The sequence below is a fragment of the Chroicocephalus ridibundus genome, chromosome 17 (assembly GCF_963924245.1).
Source record: "Chroicocephalus ridibundus chromosome 17, bChrRid1.1, whole genome shotgun sequence".
Classification (NCBI taxonomy): domain Eukaryota; kingdom Metazoa; phylum Chordata; class Aves; order Charadriiformes; family Laridae; genus Chroicocephalus; species Chroicocephalus ridibundus.
Window position 1 is genome coordinate 3,723,391 of NC_086300.1, and position 16,035 is coordinate 3,739,425.

The 16,035-nt window shown below is 62.3% G+C and overlaps 2 protein-coding genes across 6 annotated transcripts in view; both read right to left on the reverse strand.

Annotated features, from left to right (window-relative positions):
- Positions 1-16,035, reverse strand: part of ZNF385C (zinc finger protein 385C) — an 81,259-nt gene that overhangs the window by 17,052 nt on the left and 48,172 nt on the right. The window lies entirely within an intron of this gene.
- Positions 1,574-9,153, reverse strand: C17H17orf113 (chromosome 17 C17orf113 homolog). 2 transcript variants are annotated; one of them, XM_063354811.1, is made up of 3 exons: positions 9,058-9,153; positions 5,418-6,046; positions 1,574-3,767 (listed from the first exon to the last, which is right to left on the reverse strand). In XM_063354811.1, the coding sequence occupies exons 2-3, from the start codon at positions 5,934-5,936 to the stop codon at positions 2,235-2,237; spliced, it is 2,052 nt and encodes a 683-aa protein (XP_063210881.1). In that variant the 5' UTR covers positions 5,937-6,046; positions 9,058-9,153; the 3' UTR covers positions 1,574-2,234. The 2 variants fall into 2 exon arrangements, with proteins under 2 accessions (XP_063210881.1, XP_063210880.1); XM_063354810.1 differs by lacking the exon at positions 9,058-9,153 and having other exon boundaries at positions 5,418-8,505.

Below are 16,035 nucleotides of genomic sequence, written 5' to 3' on the forward strand. Positions count from 1 at the left end.
ACGGCAGTGCAGCAGCTCTGCTGGCCCTGGAGACAGCGATGCCGTGGCTGCCCTGGCACGGCGGGTTCGCTCCGTGGTTCCGGCAGCAGGATCAGCCCTTCCACACCGCCCCCCCCAGCTCCAGCAGAGCCCCACGGGAAGGAAGGGCCAACCCCCCCCAACCCTGGGATGCAGAGCTGCTCTGGGCAACCTGCTCTGGCGCTGATGCCGCTTCCCAGCCCGCCTTGGAATACGAGGACGGTGCATGTTGTGAGCGTCATCCTGCTCAACCCTCCCTTTTCCAGCGTTCGACAGCCACAGCCGCCCCCTCGACACGCAGCTTGGCCAGTAGCCCGCAGCAAAGCCCAGCTCGCGGGACCGGGGCACGCGAGAACCACACGCCTGAGCCAAGGGATGCCTGAGAGCGAGCAGCCTCCCCCTCCGGGTACCCTCGGCCATCCAGTCACCACCTCCACCTTACGGACCAGCCCGAAGGACACGGACTCTGGGCCACCAGCGGTCACCCGCCGCCAGCCCCGAGGACAGAAATCCCGCTCTCCCTGCCTCCCCCGCAGGCGCAGGACACAGCGTGCCCGTGGGAGCCTGCAAGGCACCACCAGCCACCCCAAACACCCCGTCCCACCCCATCATCCACAACGTGGGTCCGGGGGTGCGGTACCCACTGGGTCAGACAGACGGCAACCCACCCCCCGGAGCAATGGAGGACGCCAGCAGGGGAGGCAGCCAAGGACCATCGCTGGGGCCGTGCAGCCCCTCGGGCCACTCAGGCTGCTCCCAGAGCTGGGGGGGCTCCGTGAGCCAGGGACGGGGTGGAGGAAGAGCCAGGACAGGGGGGAGCAGCAAGCCCAAGCCCCCCACGGCCCTTCCGTGTTGCTGCAGTTCAAATCCCAACCGGAGGCAAACTATGGGAGCAACGGGGACCGTCACAGTTATGGACAGTGGGGTCAAATCCTGCCGGACACGGAGCCTGCGTCTGTGGGACAGCGTGAACTTACCCAGGGAAGGAGCGGAGCCGAATCCCACGGGAGGACACGATGCTCAGGATTAAACCGACGTGATGCTTCAGGCTGCTGCGCTGGCTTTATTACGGCTTACAATCAGTCAGAAGGGTCTCCTCGCCCACCCCGACAGCACCGAAGAAACCGTCCCTTTCCAGCTCACGCCAGAGGAGCCCCACACCAGCCCCGACACGCCGCGCAGCACCACCACCGGCTCTCCCACACCCCGAGGGCTTCGCTCGCTGCGGGGTCAAGGGAATGCTTGAAAGGAAAGACACAAGCTAAACCACCCAGGTTTGTCCCCAAAGCAGGCGTCAGAAGGCTCTTTCTTTGGTCGCGAGGTTGCAGAGAGCTCCGAGCGCAAAGGGAACGCGGGGGTGCGATGCCATTTGGAAAAGACCAGGAATTCACTCATTATTTTCGGACCCCTGCTTATAATTTATTCTGTCGTTGCAAAAAAAAAAAAAAAAAAAAAAAGTCCTTTTAGATATCTTTGTACTTTAAACGCTAGGAAAATTAAGATAGACCTTTTTAATATATATATAGTTATATATATATTTATATATATACACGCATACACATATATACACAATGATGCATTTAAAAGTTACTATTTCCTCAGTGATTACAGTATCATTCTCTAAATCTCTTGCTCTTGAAATGATCACGACTTGATGCCACTGCTAAAAATACTTTGTGCTGTGCGCAAGGAATACCGACAAGACACCGCCAGGCATTTCAGGGCTTGCCATGGAGCTAGAACGATGCGCCGCCTTTTCTGCATTCATTCTCGAGGCTCCAGACCAACAAAAATCAGATATTTTTGCAGGGGATTAAGTAAAAAGCTGCTGGGTATCATTGTGCAAAGGCAACGCGACATTTGAGCTCAAGAGAAGATTCGCCTTCGTCTCCCTAACAGAAAATAATAACAAACCCTTGGGAAAAAAAAAACCAAACCTCATCGCAATTTGGGATTTCAGGTAGCCCCAAGATTTTAAATTCCGGCCAACTCAGATGGATGTTTGGGGGATGAGGGAGGGACGGTCGTGGGACCAGCATGGCTTCGTGAAGGACCCCGTTTCCTCTTCCCAGCATGGAGCAGGTCACCATGCACCAGCGGCCACCCGGCCTCAGGGTTGACCAGCGATGGGGGAAAGGTGGCATCGAGCCAGCACTCGGGGCTGCCTGCAGGACCCGGCTCCCTGCCCGCAGGGCTCTGCCTTTGCCGGCCACCGCTCACTTGACCTGCGCCACGATGAAGCCGGACTCCCTCATGCTCTCGTAGTACTCGATGGCCAACGCAAAGTCAAACTCGTTGATGGCTGGCCCGTCGATGGCGATCTTCATGAGGTCGGAGAGCCCCTCGTCCTTCGCGCGGTGCGACCGTCCGCGCTTCAGCAGCTGCCGGCCCCGGCTGATCTTCTCGGCGAGCACCGAGCCCAGTGGCAAGGCAAGGGCGATGGCCGCGAGTACGGCAAAGTCCGGGAAGAGTTCGTGCATCTCAGAGTTGCTGTAGACCAGCTTGACGCAAAGGTCCTTGAAGGAGAGCTGGCTGAGGCTGAAGACGATCCGCTTGAAGAGGGGGAAATCGCTCAGGGCCCTCTCGCTCACCACCACCCGGGAGTAAGCCTGCAGGAGGAAGTTCAGCTCGCTGACCCCGTAGCTGCCAATGTCCTCCAGAGACTGGGGGTAGCACTTGGGGTTGAAGATGGCCGAGAAGGAGCTGATGGCCTCCAGGACGCTGCTAGGGAACCTGTCCAGCAGGTTGCCCCGCACGCTCTCCAGGTAGCTCTCCTTCAGGCGCTCAAAGTGCTTCAGGTGCACCTTGGAGCAGTTGGCCAACTCAACGCCCTTGTAGTAGAGGCGGCTCTCGCCCTCCCGGTCGTCCCGTGGATGCTCGTTCATCTCGTTGAGGAACTCCTGGAGGTTCTGGCCACTGGTGCTCTTCTGGGCCTGCAGGGTGGTGGCCGTGGCAGAGACGATGGGCTTCAGGATGGAGAGGTCAAAGTCCTCAATCTGGAAGAAGCGGCTGAGTTTCTGGAAGATAGGGAGGACATCCAGGAGGATCTTGGTGAAGGCCACAAACTGGAACTTCTTGAGCTCTTCGCAGAGGCCGTGGGCCACAGGCGACCGCTCCGCCTCGCTCTCCAGCAGCAGCACCAGCGTGGGCCACGAGGAATCGATGGCTTCCACGGCTGGGAAAATAGAAGTCCAGTGGATGGCTTTGGGGCTCCCGAGGTCTATCTCACAGAGGTCCAGGACGCTCCGCAGCTCCTGCAGGCCATTGCTTTCCCCCCTAAAGCTGGAGTAGAGCCTGTACACAGCATCCACAGTGGTCTCGTATTTCTGGAGGTATTCGATGCTGCCGATGCTCTCAGCCGGCAGCAGGGAGCTCCCGTGGGACAGGCAGTGCATCTCCATGAGGAGCGGGCAGAGGGAGGTCAACGCGGTGCCCACCCCGCTCAGCCGCTCGGCCACCAGCGAGGCGCTGTCGGCGCTGAGCCAGGTGATCTTCATGGTGGGGATGCCGAAGGAGCGCATCACCTCGCCCACCTTGCCCGCCACCGTGGAGGCCTCCCCGGCGGGCAGCTCGAAGCTCCCCAGGAAGGTGGCGGAGGTCTGCCCGTTGCAGGGGGAGACGGTGGTGGTGAACATGGCGAGGCTGCGGTGCTCCAAGACGTCCACCGTCTCGTCCACCACCAGCCCAACAAACGGCGAGGCTTTTATCCTGTGCCTGTCCTCGTTGTGCAGGACTTTGGCGATCGCTGCCTGAGCCAGTTAGAGGAGGTGCGCAGGGCAGGCGGGGAGGGAAAGAGAAACACAAATGAACTTCAAAAGCGGGCGGGGGATGCACAGCAGCCAGCGCAAAGGCAAGGCTTCCCCCCCTCGGGATCTCCCCGAAAGCGGCGCAAGGTCCCGAGTCAGCGAGAAGCCCTTCAAGAAGCCGTATATACAGCTACGTACACAAGAAATCATTTTCTTTTTCCCCCAACGTACCATCTCCCCCCTCTCCTGGCCTGCAGCCCGAGGACCCAGCGAAGCTGCAGAAAGCCCGGGGGTCCCTGCCCCGAGCCAGGGGGTCGGAGCCCCGCGGCTTCTGGAGGACCAACACCGAGCCCCCGGCCCCCGAGCCCCTGCCGGCGGCGAGGCAAGACACCGCCAACCCCCTGCCGGGCCTCCAACTTCAGCGATCGCTCCCGTGCTCCACACGCCGCGCACCGGCAGGAGCGGCAGCGAAACTTCCCGGCATCTCTTCCTTCTTTCCTCCCTTTTCCCCATTTCAGGCAAACGCCCCGGTTTGATGGGAAAACTTCCTTGGCGTGCGTGAACGCTGCAAGTAGCGCTTCAGGCCGAGAAATCTAATTAGTGGATTTAGCCTATCTGCGGCAAAATAAGGCTCTTTGGAGATCTAAAAAGCCTGGCAAACGGCCAAGACTCACTAAAAATTTAATTTGATTTTAACAGGCATGAAGCATTTGTAAAATTAAGAAAATCCTCTCTAAACTCTCCGGCTACTTGATCTTCCTGATCACCCAGTTTAGGGCAAAAGAGGAAAAACCCACAGAGCCCGTGTGCTAATTGAACTCCTGAGCTTTTATCCTCCCAGCAGCCTGGCAGGCTCCGTCGGGAGAGGATGCTCCTGCCCTCCCTGCCCGAATGGAAGCGCACGCGTGACCATGAGCCCGAGGCTCCTTCGATGGAGTCCATCGCCTTCTCCTGCTCTGTCAAATCAGGGAACGGCACCAAGAAAGTGCCACGTTGATGTTTCATGTGGAGGAACTTTCAAGTCTCCACTGAAACTCCCGGAGAATGGGGAGCATCGCCTGGTTCCACCGCCTGCCCCGGGGGACCGGAGCACGCCCGGCACAGCCTGGTTGTGTGGACCGAGCTGGTGGTCCCAAGCACATCGCGACGTGCCCTGGTGCCACGGGGTGCGTTTACCTGTCCAAGGACGGGGACGGCGGTTTGCCCACCAGCAAACGCCGACGCTGTGGGTGCTCCTGAGCAGCCAACGGCCCCAGCCCCTGCTCTGCCTGCAAGTCAGGGACACCAGCTCCCTGCCGGGCTCCTGCCTGTCCCTGCAGCACCCAGCTCCGACTCTCCCGGGCTCGTGCCGCCAGCAGGATCCAGCGATCCCCAGCATGGAGGTGACTCTGGCCCCGATAAGGCATTCACCGGGGCCTGAGGGATGGGAGCTTGTGCTTAAGATCCCGTTCGGACAGGCAGCACCCAAAACAAAGCCAAGCGGGTGCTGGCGATGCTCGACGGGGTGCTGGGAAGCGTGGGGCTCCCCGCCGCAGCCGGTCGGCGCGGGCACCCCACCTGCCCCGCTGAAGGCGGCGGGTGCAGGCAGGCGGCCACGCGGCACCGTGTGGCCGTCAGACCCCCGGCGCGGAGCCCCCAGCCCGGCATACACACCTGCATCTCCCGGACGCTGCTGGGGTGGTAGTACTCGCTGTGCTCAGAGGCCAGCAGCGCCTGGCACAGGTTGAACTTCTGGAAGTCAAGCAGGGAGGAGCACTTCTCATCCGGGATCTCCTCCTTCGCCATCCAGTAGACGGTGGTGAGGACGGCCACCTTCGCCGGGTTCACCTCCACCTTGATGACCGAGCGCAGCTCCGGGTGGCCGTGGACGCGGGTCTCGAAAGCCAGCTGCTCCCGGTTCACCGCCAGCGCCTGGCGGTGCGCGCCGGAGGTGACGTGCCGCAGCAGGGCATGGCGCTGGAAGTTGTCTGTGCCCACGGTAAAGGCGTTCTCTGCTTTACCGTGCTTGTTCTTCACCAACGCCTGCCGACACTCTATGCAAAACATGAGTTTCCTCTCATAGTCAAACTCCAGCCAAGTAAATTCTTCCTTCCAGTGCTCATTGAAATAGCGCTTACACTTTTTATTGGAATTGGAAGTTTCCCCAGCTGGCTTTTTCCCTGGAGGCACCATATTGCTGTGGCTGGGAAATCAAACACTACGGTTGAACTGAAACGTGCCTTGGAGGAGCAGCCTCTACACTTAATTTAGTAAGAAGGTCTATTACAACTCTCCTGGTTCGACTGGAGATGAAAGAGACACAAGGGAAAGGGATTAGGGCCCTGCAAACCTCAGCCTGCGCTCATCGTTTATTCCTGCCTGCTAACGAAGGGCTGCGGTGGCCGGGCGGCAGCGCTCGGGGCAGACAGGGCTGTGCGACACCGCGCGGGGGCATCCCACCGAGCCCCTCACTGGTGTCAGCGGTGGGACCGGCGCACACGCACGGGCCTCCTCGGGAGCACAGGGACACCCAAACACGCCTCCCAGCAGAGCAGAGCAGAGCAGAGCTCCAGGCTGCGGCTGATGCTGGAACCGGCGTTGAACCAAACGGCTGAAAACGAGCGTTCAGCCCCCGAGGAGCAGCACCCGCTGCTGACGGCGAGACCCGGCGCTGGACGAGGGTGACCCGGAGGCCAGCTCGGAAACACGTGCCGGGGGGTTGCACGCACACGCGTGTGCGTTCGTTCCTCCCTTGCTTGTCTCCATCCCAGGAAACTGCCCAAGCAGCACCGTGTCCCGTGGCAGCGGGGCCGTGCTCTGCCCCAGCCTCCAGCATCCCCCTGCCGGGGGTGGCGTATGCACAGGATCCGCCCCAGCCAGGGCTCCCCAGCTCCAACAAGGGCTCCCCAGTGGCTACCGGAGCCCCAGGCTGCAAAGCACTTCGAGATAGTTAAACCAGCCACTTCAGCATCCACTTAACTCCCTCCCTACACTTAAGCCCCACTCGGGTCTGATCCTCGCATTCTTCCATGGACTGGATGGAAACCCCAAACTGAGCCGCGATGAGGAGGAAGAGGAGGAGGAAGAACTCAGAGCAGGGTGGGGAAGTGTGTGTGGGGGAACTAAAACACGGAGGGGAAAAGGAAAGAAAATGGATATTTAGCAGCAGCGCGAGCCAGGGAATACTTTCAGTCTGTGTCACTTGCTGAGAAACCCACCAGGATGGGGTTTTCCTAAAGAACAAAAGCCCCGAGCACCAGAGCCATTACCGCAGGAAAAAGTGGAAAACCTCGTGATTTAAGCGTTAGAGCAACAACCCGACCCCCAGCGCGGCAAACACCCGCTCCCCGGAGCAGGGCTTCCCCTCGGGGTGCCCTGGGCGATGCTGGCTGGGTGGCAGTGGAGCTGGTCCCCAGGTCCAGCCCCGAGCCCTGAGTCTTCCCCCGGCTCTGGGAGTTTCTTTTGGCTGTGCCTGATTTTTTAGGACCTTCTCCTTCCCATCAAACTCCTCCCAATGATGAGCGGACATACCAAAGCCTCCTGCCACGCCGGGCGGGAGCAGCGCTCCCACTTTGCTCCTCCATCACAGAAACCAGAGTAACCTGGTAAAAAAAGGCACCAGAGGCCAGGAAACCCCCTCTGCGTCCAGAGAGGAAAACATCAGCCTCCAGGCAGGAGCTGGCAGCACCGGCATCTCCAAGCCCGGCCACAGCCCGTGTGCCGGCCAGGTGTCTCGCACCTCGCCCTGCGGAGATGGGCGCCGTGGGGCTGGCGTGGTGCCGACCCTCGGCGTGGTGCGGACCCTCGGAGCCCGTATTCCCCATGGCTGCCATCCAGGTGCCTCGCGGTCCCGGCCCCCGGAGCCGCCCTGTCCCAGTCCAGCAGACACGGGTGCGTCTTCAGAGCGTCACCCTCCCGCTTCCAGCCCTGTGAGCGCTCGCCCTGTGCTCTTCCAGCAAAGCGGGAGCTGCGCGCCGGCTCTGCCAGGGCAGGGGGACGGGGACAGAAGGACCAGCGCAGCCAGCCCAGCTCGGAGTAGGGCTTTGCTGGTCCAACACTCGCCTCTAACCACAGTCAGCATCAAACGCTTCCAAGGAAGCGGAGAAAAACCCCAGAACGCGGCCGGGCTGGGAGCACAAAGCTTTCACGGCTTGCCATGGGTGCCCGGATTCCCTCTGCGTCTTGCTCTTTGCCTGTTTCACGTGGTTTTTGGTTTGGTTCCCAGAGCCAGGTCTGCCACCCGGTCCCACACCTCGGCATGGCGCAGCCGAGAGCACCCAAGGAGCCATTCCCACAGCCAGGGGGGTCCCAAAAAAGCTGCAGCCACTTCCTCAGCCGGGCCAGGAGCCGCCGCAGACGCCGGGTGCCGGCCAGCGCAGCGTCTCCTGGCAGCACGTTAATTAGGAAACCGCCACGGACTTGCCACAACAGTCAAAGCCCAGACCCGTCTTGCTGAATGTTTCCTCTGCAGTTGCCAGCACCCGTCAGACGTTCCCTGGGGACGCGGGCTCTGCCAGGGCTGGGATTGCGCCGGTGTCCCCACCGTGCCCCCCGCGAGGCTCGGGGCTCGCCCCCGAGGCAGAGGAGGTGTCCCCGGAGCAGGGATGGCACTGCCATCGTTGAAAGCCTCGCTCATGGTTGACATGCCCAGCCTGACCCGGACACCCCCGTGCCGGGCAGGCGTCAAGCTCGGCGTGCACTGGCTGCCGCCGGGACGGTGCACAACCCCGGGGAGCGGTTTCCTCCCTTCCCTCCCTGTCACCGACCCCATTCGCTCCCAAACCTGTCCCCACCTACACACAGCCTGGCACTCGCTCCAGCAAAACCAGCTACCTTGGAAAAGGGGGGGAGAAAGAAAGCAGCATTTAGTGTTTGGGGTGTGCGGGGCCGGGAGAGCTCGGGATGGAGCGGGGCATCACGGCACCATGTCCTGCACCCCCCGCAGCCCCGGCCACGCACCGGCACCAGGTACCCTTCACCGTGCACATCGCTCCCCGGCCGCTGCCGGCCACGGCAAAAAGCAGTGCTCTGCCTCCTCAGGGCCGGGGGGGGGCCGCTCGGGAGCGGGGGGTGACACTGCTGTACCCCCACCAGCCCGCTGCTCCCCCCGGCCGGGGCAGGAGCTCTCTCTGCAGGGAAGTTTGGGCAGGATTTACTTGGCACGAGGACGAGCCGCCGCTGTGACCCTCGCGTCAGCCCTGGCTGCCGGTCACCGGCCACCTAACGCCCGCCGGGGAGCGGGCGAGCAGAGCAGCATGCCACCCCCAGCCCTGCGTGCCCGACCCGCACGCCCGCCCTCCCCCTACATACGTACCATCGAAAGGCTGCCATAAGCTTTGGGGCGAGGGGGCTCGCAAACTTCCCAGATTTTGGTTTTTAAATAGGAAAAAAAAAAAAATAGAAATTAAAAAAAAAAAAAATCTAATTAAAAAAAAAAACCAACCCCACAAACCCCGCCAAACAATGCAAAGCCACGGGAAAAAAAAAAAAAACGAAAAGGAAGGCGGCGGCGGGGAGGCAGGGAGCAGCGGGCACCCCCCTGCCCCGGTGGCCCCGCTCAGCGTCCCACTGGCCCCCAGCGCGGCGGCTGCGGGAACAAAGCCTGCGGCTGCCGCCCGCGCTCACGGGAGCACGGGAGCAGCCATCTTGCTGCGAGGACTGTCTGGCTCCGCGGATGCTCCCGGCAGCCCACGGCGGCAGTGGCCACTAGCGGTGGCCAGGAACGGAGAAGGCCGCATGGCGGTGGCCTGGCCACGGGAATGGTGGTCACGGTGGCCGGGCGATGAGCTCCGGCCCCTGGGGAAGGGGAGCAGCCCCGCACACGCCGCTGCTTCGCCGGGATGCCTTCCCCCAAGGTGCAAGGAGGACAGAGGTGATGGGCATCGGGTGCCCGGCTCCTGGCCACCCCGGGACCCCCAGCCCGGGTCCCTTGGCTGAGGGCTGAGCGTCCACAGCAGGACGAGCTGCAAAAGCGTCTGCATCCAGCCGGGACGGGTGTCCCAGGGCTCGGGCAGAGCCAGGACCCGACTACCCCGTGAGTGGGCAGCCGTGGCCAAAGCGGCTCCCCAGCCCTGCCCGCGGGCACGAGCGGCTGCAGCATCCAGGTCCGGACCCTCCGGGTCTGCACCGCGGGACTGGTGCTGGGACTGGGACTGGCCCCCGCGCCTGGCACCCAGCCCCTCCCCGGCTGGGGCTCCCAAAGGAGCACGGGGCTCCACTCATGCCAAAAAAAACCCCTTCTTCTAGCACTAAATGCAGGTGAAATTTAGAGCCCCTCAACTTCTTCCAAAACTAGGATTTTCTGCCACCTCTGCTTTCCCCAAACAAGGCTCCCGGGAACACTGAAATCCCCCAAAACACCAGTGTCCCGCGGGAGCCCCTGATGGGAACATCTCACCCATTCCCCGGCGCCCTGGCACCCACACGGTGCTCGGGCGCCGGAGGATGCTCTCGGCCCCGACTCCCCCTGCTCCCGGTGCAGAATCCGGCCCCGACAAGAGCGGTGGCCCCACGGTATGTGCGTGGATTAGGGGCTGCATTGTACCTGGCTCCGGCTGGCTCCGCACCAGGGAGGGGACGGCGGCCCCCCACTGAATTCCTCTCTTTGGGCTCTTCGACATGTCCCCGGGGCAAGAAGCTCTTCCTGCGCTGGGGACATTCCTGCCCGGCCACCTCAGCCCAGGGTTAATGCGAACAGGAGCTGGGTGAAACCAGAGCCGGGCTCCCAGGGGTGAAAATATGCACTATTTATTCTTGTGCTAATGCAAGCGAGAAAAGAGGACTTAGCCCTTTTAATCAGTTTTCAGGCAGGAGGCTGCCGCATCCCCTGTACGCAGCATCCCGAGCAGGACTGCAAAGGTCACCCGCTCCCGGTGGCCCCGCGGGCTGGGGTTCACCCCGATCCCCGGCACCGCGACCCACCGGCAGGAGCGGGGGACTCCAGCCAGGAACACGGTTGCTTTTCCCTGCCCAGAGCCCAAAGGGAACAGCCGGGTCCGATGCTGCAGGCTGGTCCAAAAACCAGAGCAGAGGGAGCCTCACGAAGCTCCACGCAAAGCCCTGGAAAATGGGTGGATTTGGCAAAAGCCCCCACTGCCCACCCTCCCCACTGCTTTTCCCAGTGCTGGACACAAACGCTTATAATTATCGTGAGCCAAAAGGAGCCACGCAGGAAAAATCTGCAGCAGGGAAAGAAAATTGCTCAAGAAAAGAAGCAACAAGGACACCAAAATCCCGCTGGGTGAACCATCGGTGGCAGCAGGCGGCATCGCTCCGGCCTCCTCTCCGAGCGCGGCCAGAAAACCAGGGAGACGGGGCAGGTCGGGGGCTCGTGGGGTGTTTCACCGAGGGGTGAGGAGCTGCTGTGGAGCCCCCGGCCCCCGTCTGCCCCGCGTGGGGCTGGGAGATCCTGCCCCAGCCCCCGGCTGATGAAAGGTGGGGGACCGGAATCACTGTGTAAAGGGTCCCGGCTCTGGAGGGGTTGGGGACCCCCAGGAGAAGCTCCAGCCCCATCAGCCACCCAGCGAGTGTCCTCGACCGTGGCAACGCCAAACCGCGGTAATGCCAAACCTCACATCCTTGTGTGCCGGAATACCACATCGCCGGAACACCAAACCACGGTAACGCCAAACCGAGCATCCTCACCCGGCATAGCACCAAACTGCGGTAACGCCAAACCACGACGGCCTTGCAGGAGCAAAAGGGGGACGGGGACAGACATGGGGGCAACCTGCCAGGGGCCGGGCAGGGACCCCGGGGCATGCCGAGCCCAGGGAGGGGGGTGGGAAACCAGGGTGCGCTGGGGGAACCCCACAGGCTCCGGTGTAAGCCGGGGGCTCTGCCTGCATCGTGCTGGGGGGGGTCATGGCTGGACCCGCTGGCGGCTCTGCCTGGGGGCCACGGGAAACAGCTGAAACACCTCACGTAAAACAGTCTTTTAATGGCCCTTTCCCCCCCCCCCCTCCACTTTCCTCCATAAATTCACATTTCTCCTGGAAGCCTCCAGCTTTAACCTGGATTTTGGGCAGTTCGCAGGATGTCCCTGACCCTCGCGAGCACCCCTGCCCTGCAGGATGTCAGATGTCCTTCCTAAAAGGAACCAAAATGGAAATATTTCCGCTCACCCCTCGGCAGCAGCAGGAGTCTTGGTTCGATTTGATCATCGCTATTTTTCTCCCCGTGACGTGCCTCGAGCGCTCGGCGGGCAGGTGCCCCGTCTGCACAGGCACATTCATCATCAGCACGAGGGGCACGGGGGCGGCCGCTGCCCGATGAGCCACACTTTCCATTTGAGCCCCGCGCCTTCCGCGGCCGAACCAGACCCGAGGGACGCCGAGGGGCACCGCTCCCGTCGGGGACGCCGAGGGACAGACCCTGCCACCCCCTGCCAGCACTTCACCCCCACGTCTGGGGACCGGGTTCCCTGAAGGTTCCTCGTTGCCTCTACAAGAAGCTGAAGGGAAGAGACCGAAACCCCAGCCATGTTACTCCAAAAGACACCAAATCCCCGAGTCCAAACATATTGATGGGATTTTGGTTTCCTGCTCTGCTTTAAGCCGCTCTCTCGGGCTCCGGGGAATGACTCACGCTATTCCAGCAGGGAAGTGGAGCTGCGGGTGCTGCCGAAGCTGCTGACCCCGGAGACCCCCGTCCCCTTACAGCCCACCCCGCGGTGCCCGGCTCCCCCGGCCCCCCTTCCCTCCCTCCCTCCCTTCCATCGCGTGGGGACGGGCTGGGGGCTCTGCACGGGGAGGATTTTGGGGGGAGCCAAGGCGCACGCTGCCCTGCAGGTCCCCGCTCCCCCTCTGCCCTCAAAGCCCCATCTGCGACAGGCCCCAAAATGAACCAGGGCGCACACGGGGGGGGGGATGATGGAGGAGGGGGATGATGGAAGGGGGGGGGGATGATGGAAGGGGGGGGGGATGATGGAAGGGGGGGGGGATGATGGAAGGGGGGGGGATGATGGAGGGGGGGGGATGATGGAAGGGGGGGGATGATGGAAGGGGGGGGGATGATGGAAGCGGGGGGGGATGATGGAAGGGGGGGGGATGATGGAAGGGGGGGGGGGATGATGGAAGGGGGGGGGGATGATGGAAGGGGGGGGGGGATGATGGAAGGGGGGGGGGGATGATGGAAGGGGGGGGGGGATGATGGAAGGGGGGGGGGATGATGGAAGGGGGGGGGATGATGGAGGGGGGGGGGGATGATGGAAGGGGGGGGATGATGGAAGGGGGGGGGATGATGGAAGCGGGGGGGGGATGATGGAAGGGGGGGGGGGATGATGGAAGGGGGGGGGATGATGGAAGGGAGGGGGGGATGATGGAAGGGGGGGGGGGGATGATGGAAGGGGGGGTGTGTGTGCACGGCAGCAGCCCCACCGCCACCGCCAGGCTTTGCCCACCGCCGCAGCGCCCCTCGCACCCGAAGGTGGTGACAGTTCAATTTAATCTCTGCACGGGGGGGGCCGGAGGACGGCAGGCGTCGAGGAGCCGCTGTCTCGCGTAGGAGAGAGCCGTCCCTCCGCGCGGGAGACAGCGCTGGGCACCGTGTCGGCTCAGACAAATTAAAAATACCTCTTGCACCCCCACCCCCCGCCCCCTCCCCACACCCCGGGGGCTGTTCCCCATCCGGAGTCGGCAGCGCTGGCTCATCCCCCGGGATCGGCTGTTTCGCAGCATGGCGGGGGGTCACGGGGAGGAGCGGGTACCCCGGGCCAGGGAAGGGGATGGGGCACATCCTGGGGGACCCCAATATGTCCCTGCTGCGTCCCAGCTCTCCTGCACGTCTCCCGGGTGCTCTGGGGGGTTGTTGTGCCGCTGCGGGCACAGGGGCTCGGGCACGCTCAGGTCCTTGCCAAGGGGCCTTGGGTGGGCAGCGGGACACGGGGAGAGGACCATGGGGCGTTGCTGGAGAAGGAAGCCCCCCCACCCCAAGCAGTTAGCACGGGGACCCCCAGCCGCCCCCCCAGCCCGCGGGATGCTGCCTCGCGCCTCCCTCCCCTGCGCAGCCTCCTCACAGCCTTGTGCTGCGTGACTTGAGCTGGCAGCGAACGAGCCTTGAAATAAACGCAGCTGACATCCCTGCGAACTGCCGGGCATGGCCACGGACAGGAGTATTCGTCGGGGCTGGGGAGGCGGGGAGGGGGGGACACACACAGTGCTCATTTCTCTCCCGCCGGCGACCCCAGCTCCGGGCTAACGCTGCCGGGATGAGACGGGGACGGTTTGCCCCCCACGCCGCTACCCCCCAGCCCAGAAGGGCAAAGCTTTTTTGGTGAAGAGCAAGAGCAGAAGCAGGGACAAGATGATCTCCGGCCCCCAGCTCCCCCCCGGCTGATGCACCCGCTCCTTGACGGGCAGCACGGCCGCATCCAGCCCCCGGGAGCCGCAGGGAGCCGAAACCCCACACAACTGGGAGAATAAATGCTTTCTGAGGGGCAAAACCGGAGGTCTTGCTCTATCAAGCCGCTTTTCCTCCCCATATCCACAAGCACCGAGCCCACCTCCCCTTGGATTTTAATTCCCAGCTCTCCCCACGTGCCAGCTCATTATGTGAAAATGAGCACTTAGCGATGCCCCCACCTTGCAGAGCCCCCGACGGGCTCAGCATCCCGGCCCAGACCCCGCTGATCCCTGCGGCAGGTACCGGGGAGCTCAGGAAGGAGCTGGGATAATCCCGACTCGGGGGAGCAAGCGTTGAACGCCCACCCGGGCTCCGCTCCCCAAAGCCCTGCCCGCCCTCCCCACCATCGCCTGCTCCTGGTGGGGGCGGGGGGTCAGGATCCTTCCGAAATACGGGGAGCTCGGGGGGGAGACCGGAGCCCCAGGTTAGTTCAGCCTTTATTCCAGGGCATCACTTAAAATCATAAAAATTACAGCCGAGTCCAATTCATTACGGCCAGAGACTGAGTGACAGAAATGAAAAAGGAAAAAAAAAAGATACTCAAATTGCTGCTTTCTCACCGTTCCGGCGCAATAACCAATTTGGAACAAATTAAGGGGCTCCTGTCTCTCCCAGCCTTTTCAATGGCCTCGAAGCCAACGCACATTTCTCATAGCGCAGCGTTTCCTCCATTAACGGTGAAAATTAATGATTTCTATTATTGAAGCACCTGAAGGCAGGTGCCTCCCTCCCCCAGGGCACCGAGCCCAGCGCAGGGCCGGGAGGGGACAGATGGGCTCAGAAAGGATAAGTGACATGGCCGGGGCCACCCGGCAGGTCGGTGGCAGAGCCATGCTCCGGGCCGGTGGCAGTCCCCTCTCAGCAGTGCTGGAGAGATGCCCGCAGACCACTGCGGTGAGGCCCAAACCACTACGTGTGACGGTGTCACCGCTGTCCCCGATGCCACCCCCCAAGCAGCGAAACCACACGTGGCTTCAGCCAGTCCCTCCCGGCGCTGCTGGGGGCGGGGGGGGGGGTGAGGGGCAATCACCCCACCTGCAGGGGGTCCCACCAGCTCAGACCACAGGGGTGCAAGTCGCAGGGGGCTGAGACTTTCAGACCCCAATCCACCTACACAACACCCCCCCACCAAGCTTTAGAAAGGTCAAAGCCCTTTGCTTCCCCCCCCGCTCCCCGTCGCCACCATCACGCTTGCGCTGGCAGCTGCCTGACCGCCCCCCCCCACCCCAGCACTGCCCTGGGGCCAGGCTGGTCATACCCGGGGTTTGGAAGCAGACACACATCTGTCATTATTTTTTAATTAGATTTTTATTTCCTACCGCTAGTATTTCACTGTAATTTCCGCCACTCCTACCCAGGCTGCGCTAACGGAATCACTTCGGAGAAGAGTGGGGACAGCCAGCCTACTCCTGCTACCAATCCCGCTCGGAAAAGGGACAAAAAAGCAATCTGTTAAATCCCCGGCCCCTGCGGTCGTGACCAGCTTAAGGACATCGGGCGGGCGCTGGAACGGCCCATCAAAGCGCGGCCGCCGGCAGCCTCCTGGGGAGCATCGTCCCCGCAGAAACTTCCTAAAAGTTCGCGTTTGCCCAAAATACCTGTTCGCAACCCATCGCTGCCGCGAGGGGAGGGGGAGAAATACAAACGGTCTAAAAGAATTTGTGAATTAGACCCTCGGCTTGGTGCTGGAAACGCAGTGATATTTTCTAGCCCCCATCAGAGCGGAGGTCAAGATTAGATGACAGTTTGGTCTAAAAATACTCGGAAGGGAAGGCTGAGGCTGTCGGAGGAGCTCAGAGCCCCCGTACTGCCCCCCCCCCCCGCCCCGGGGTGTCGCTCACACTTGAAACCAAGGGACAGATGTTTTCCCCAGGCCATTTCTCAGAGCGAG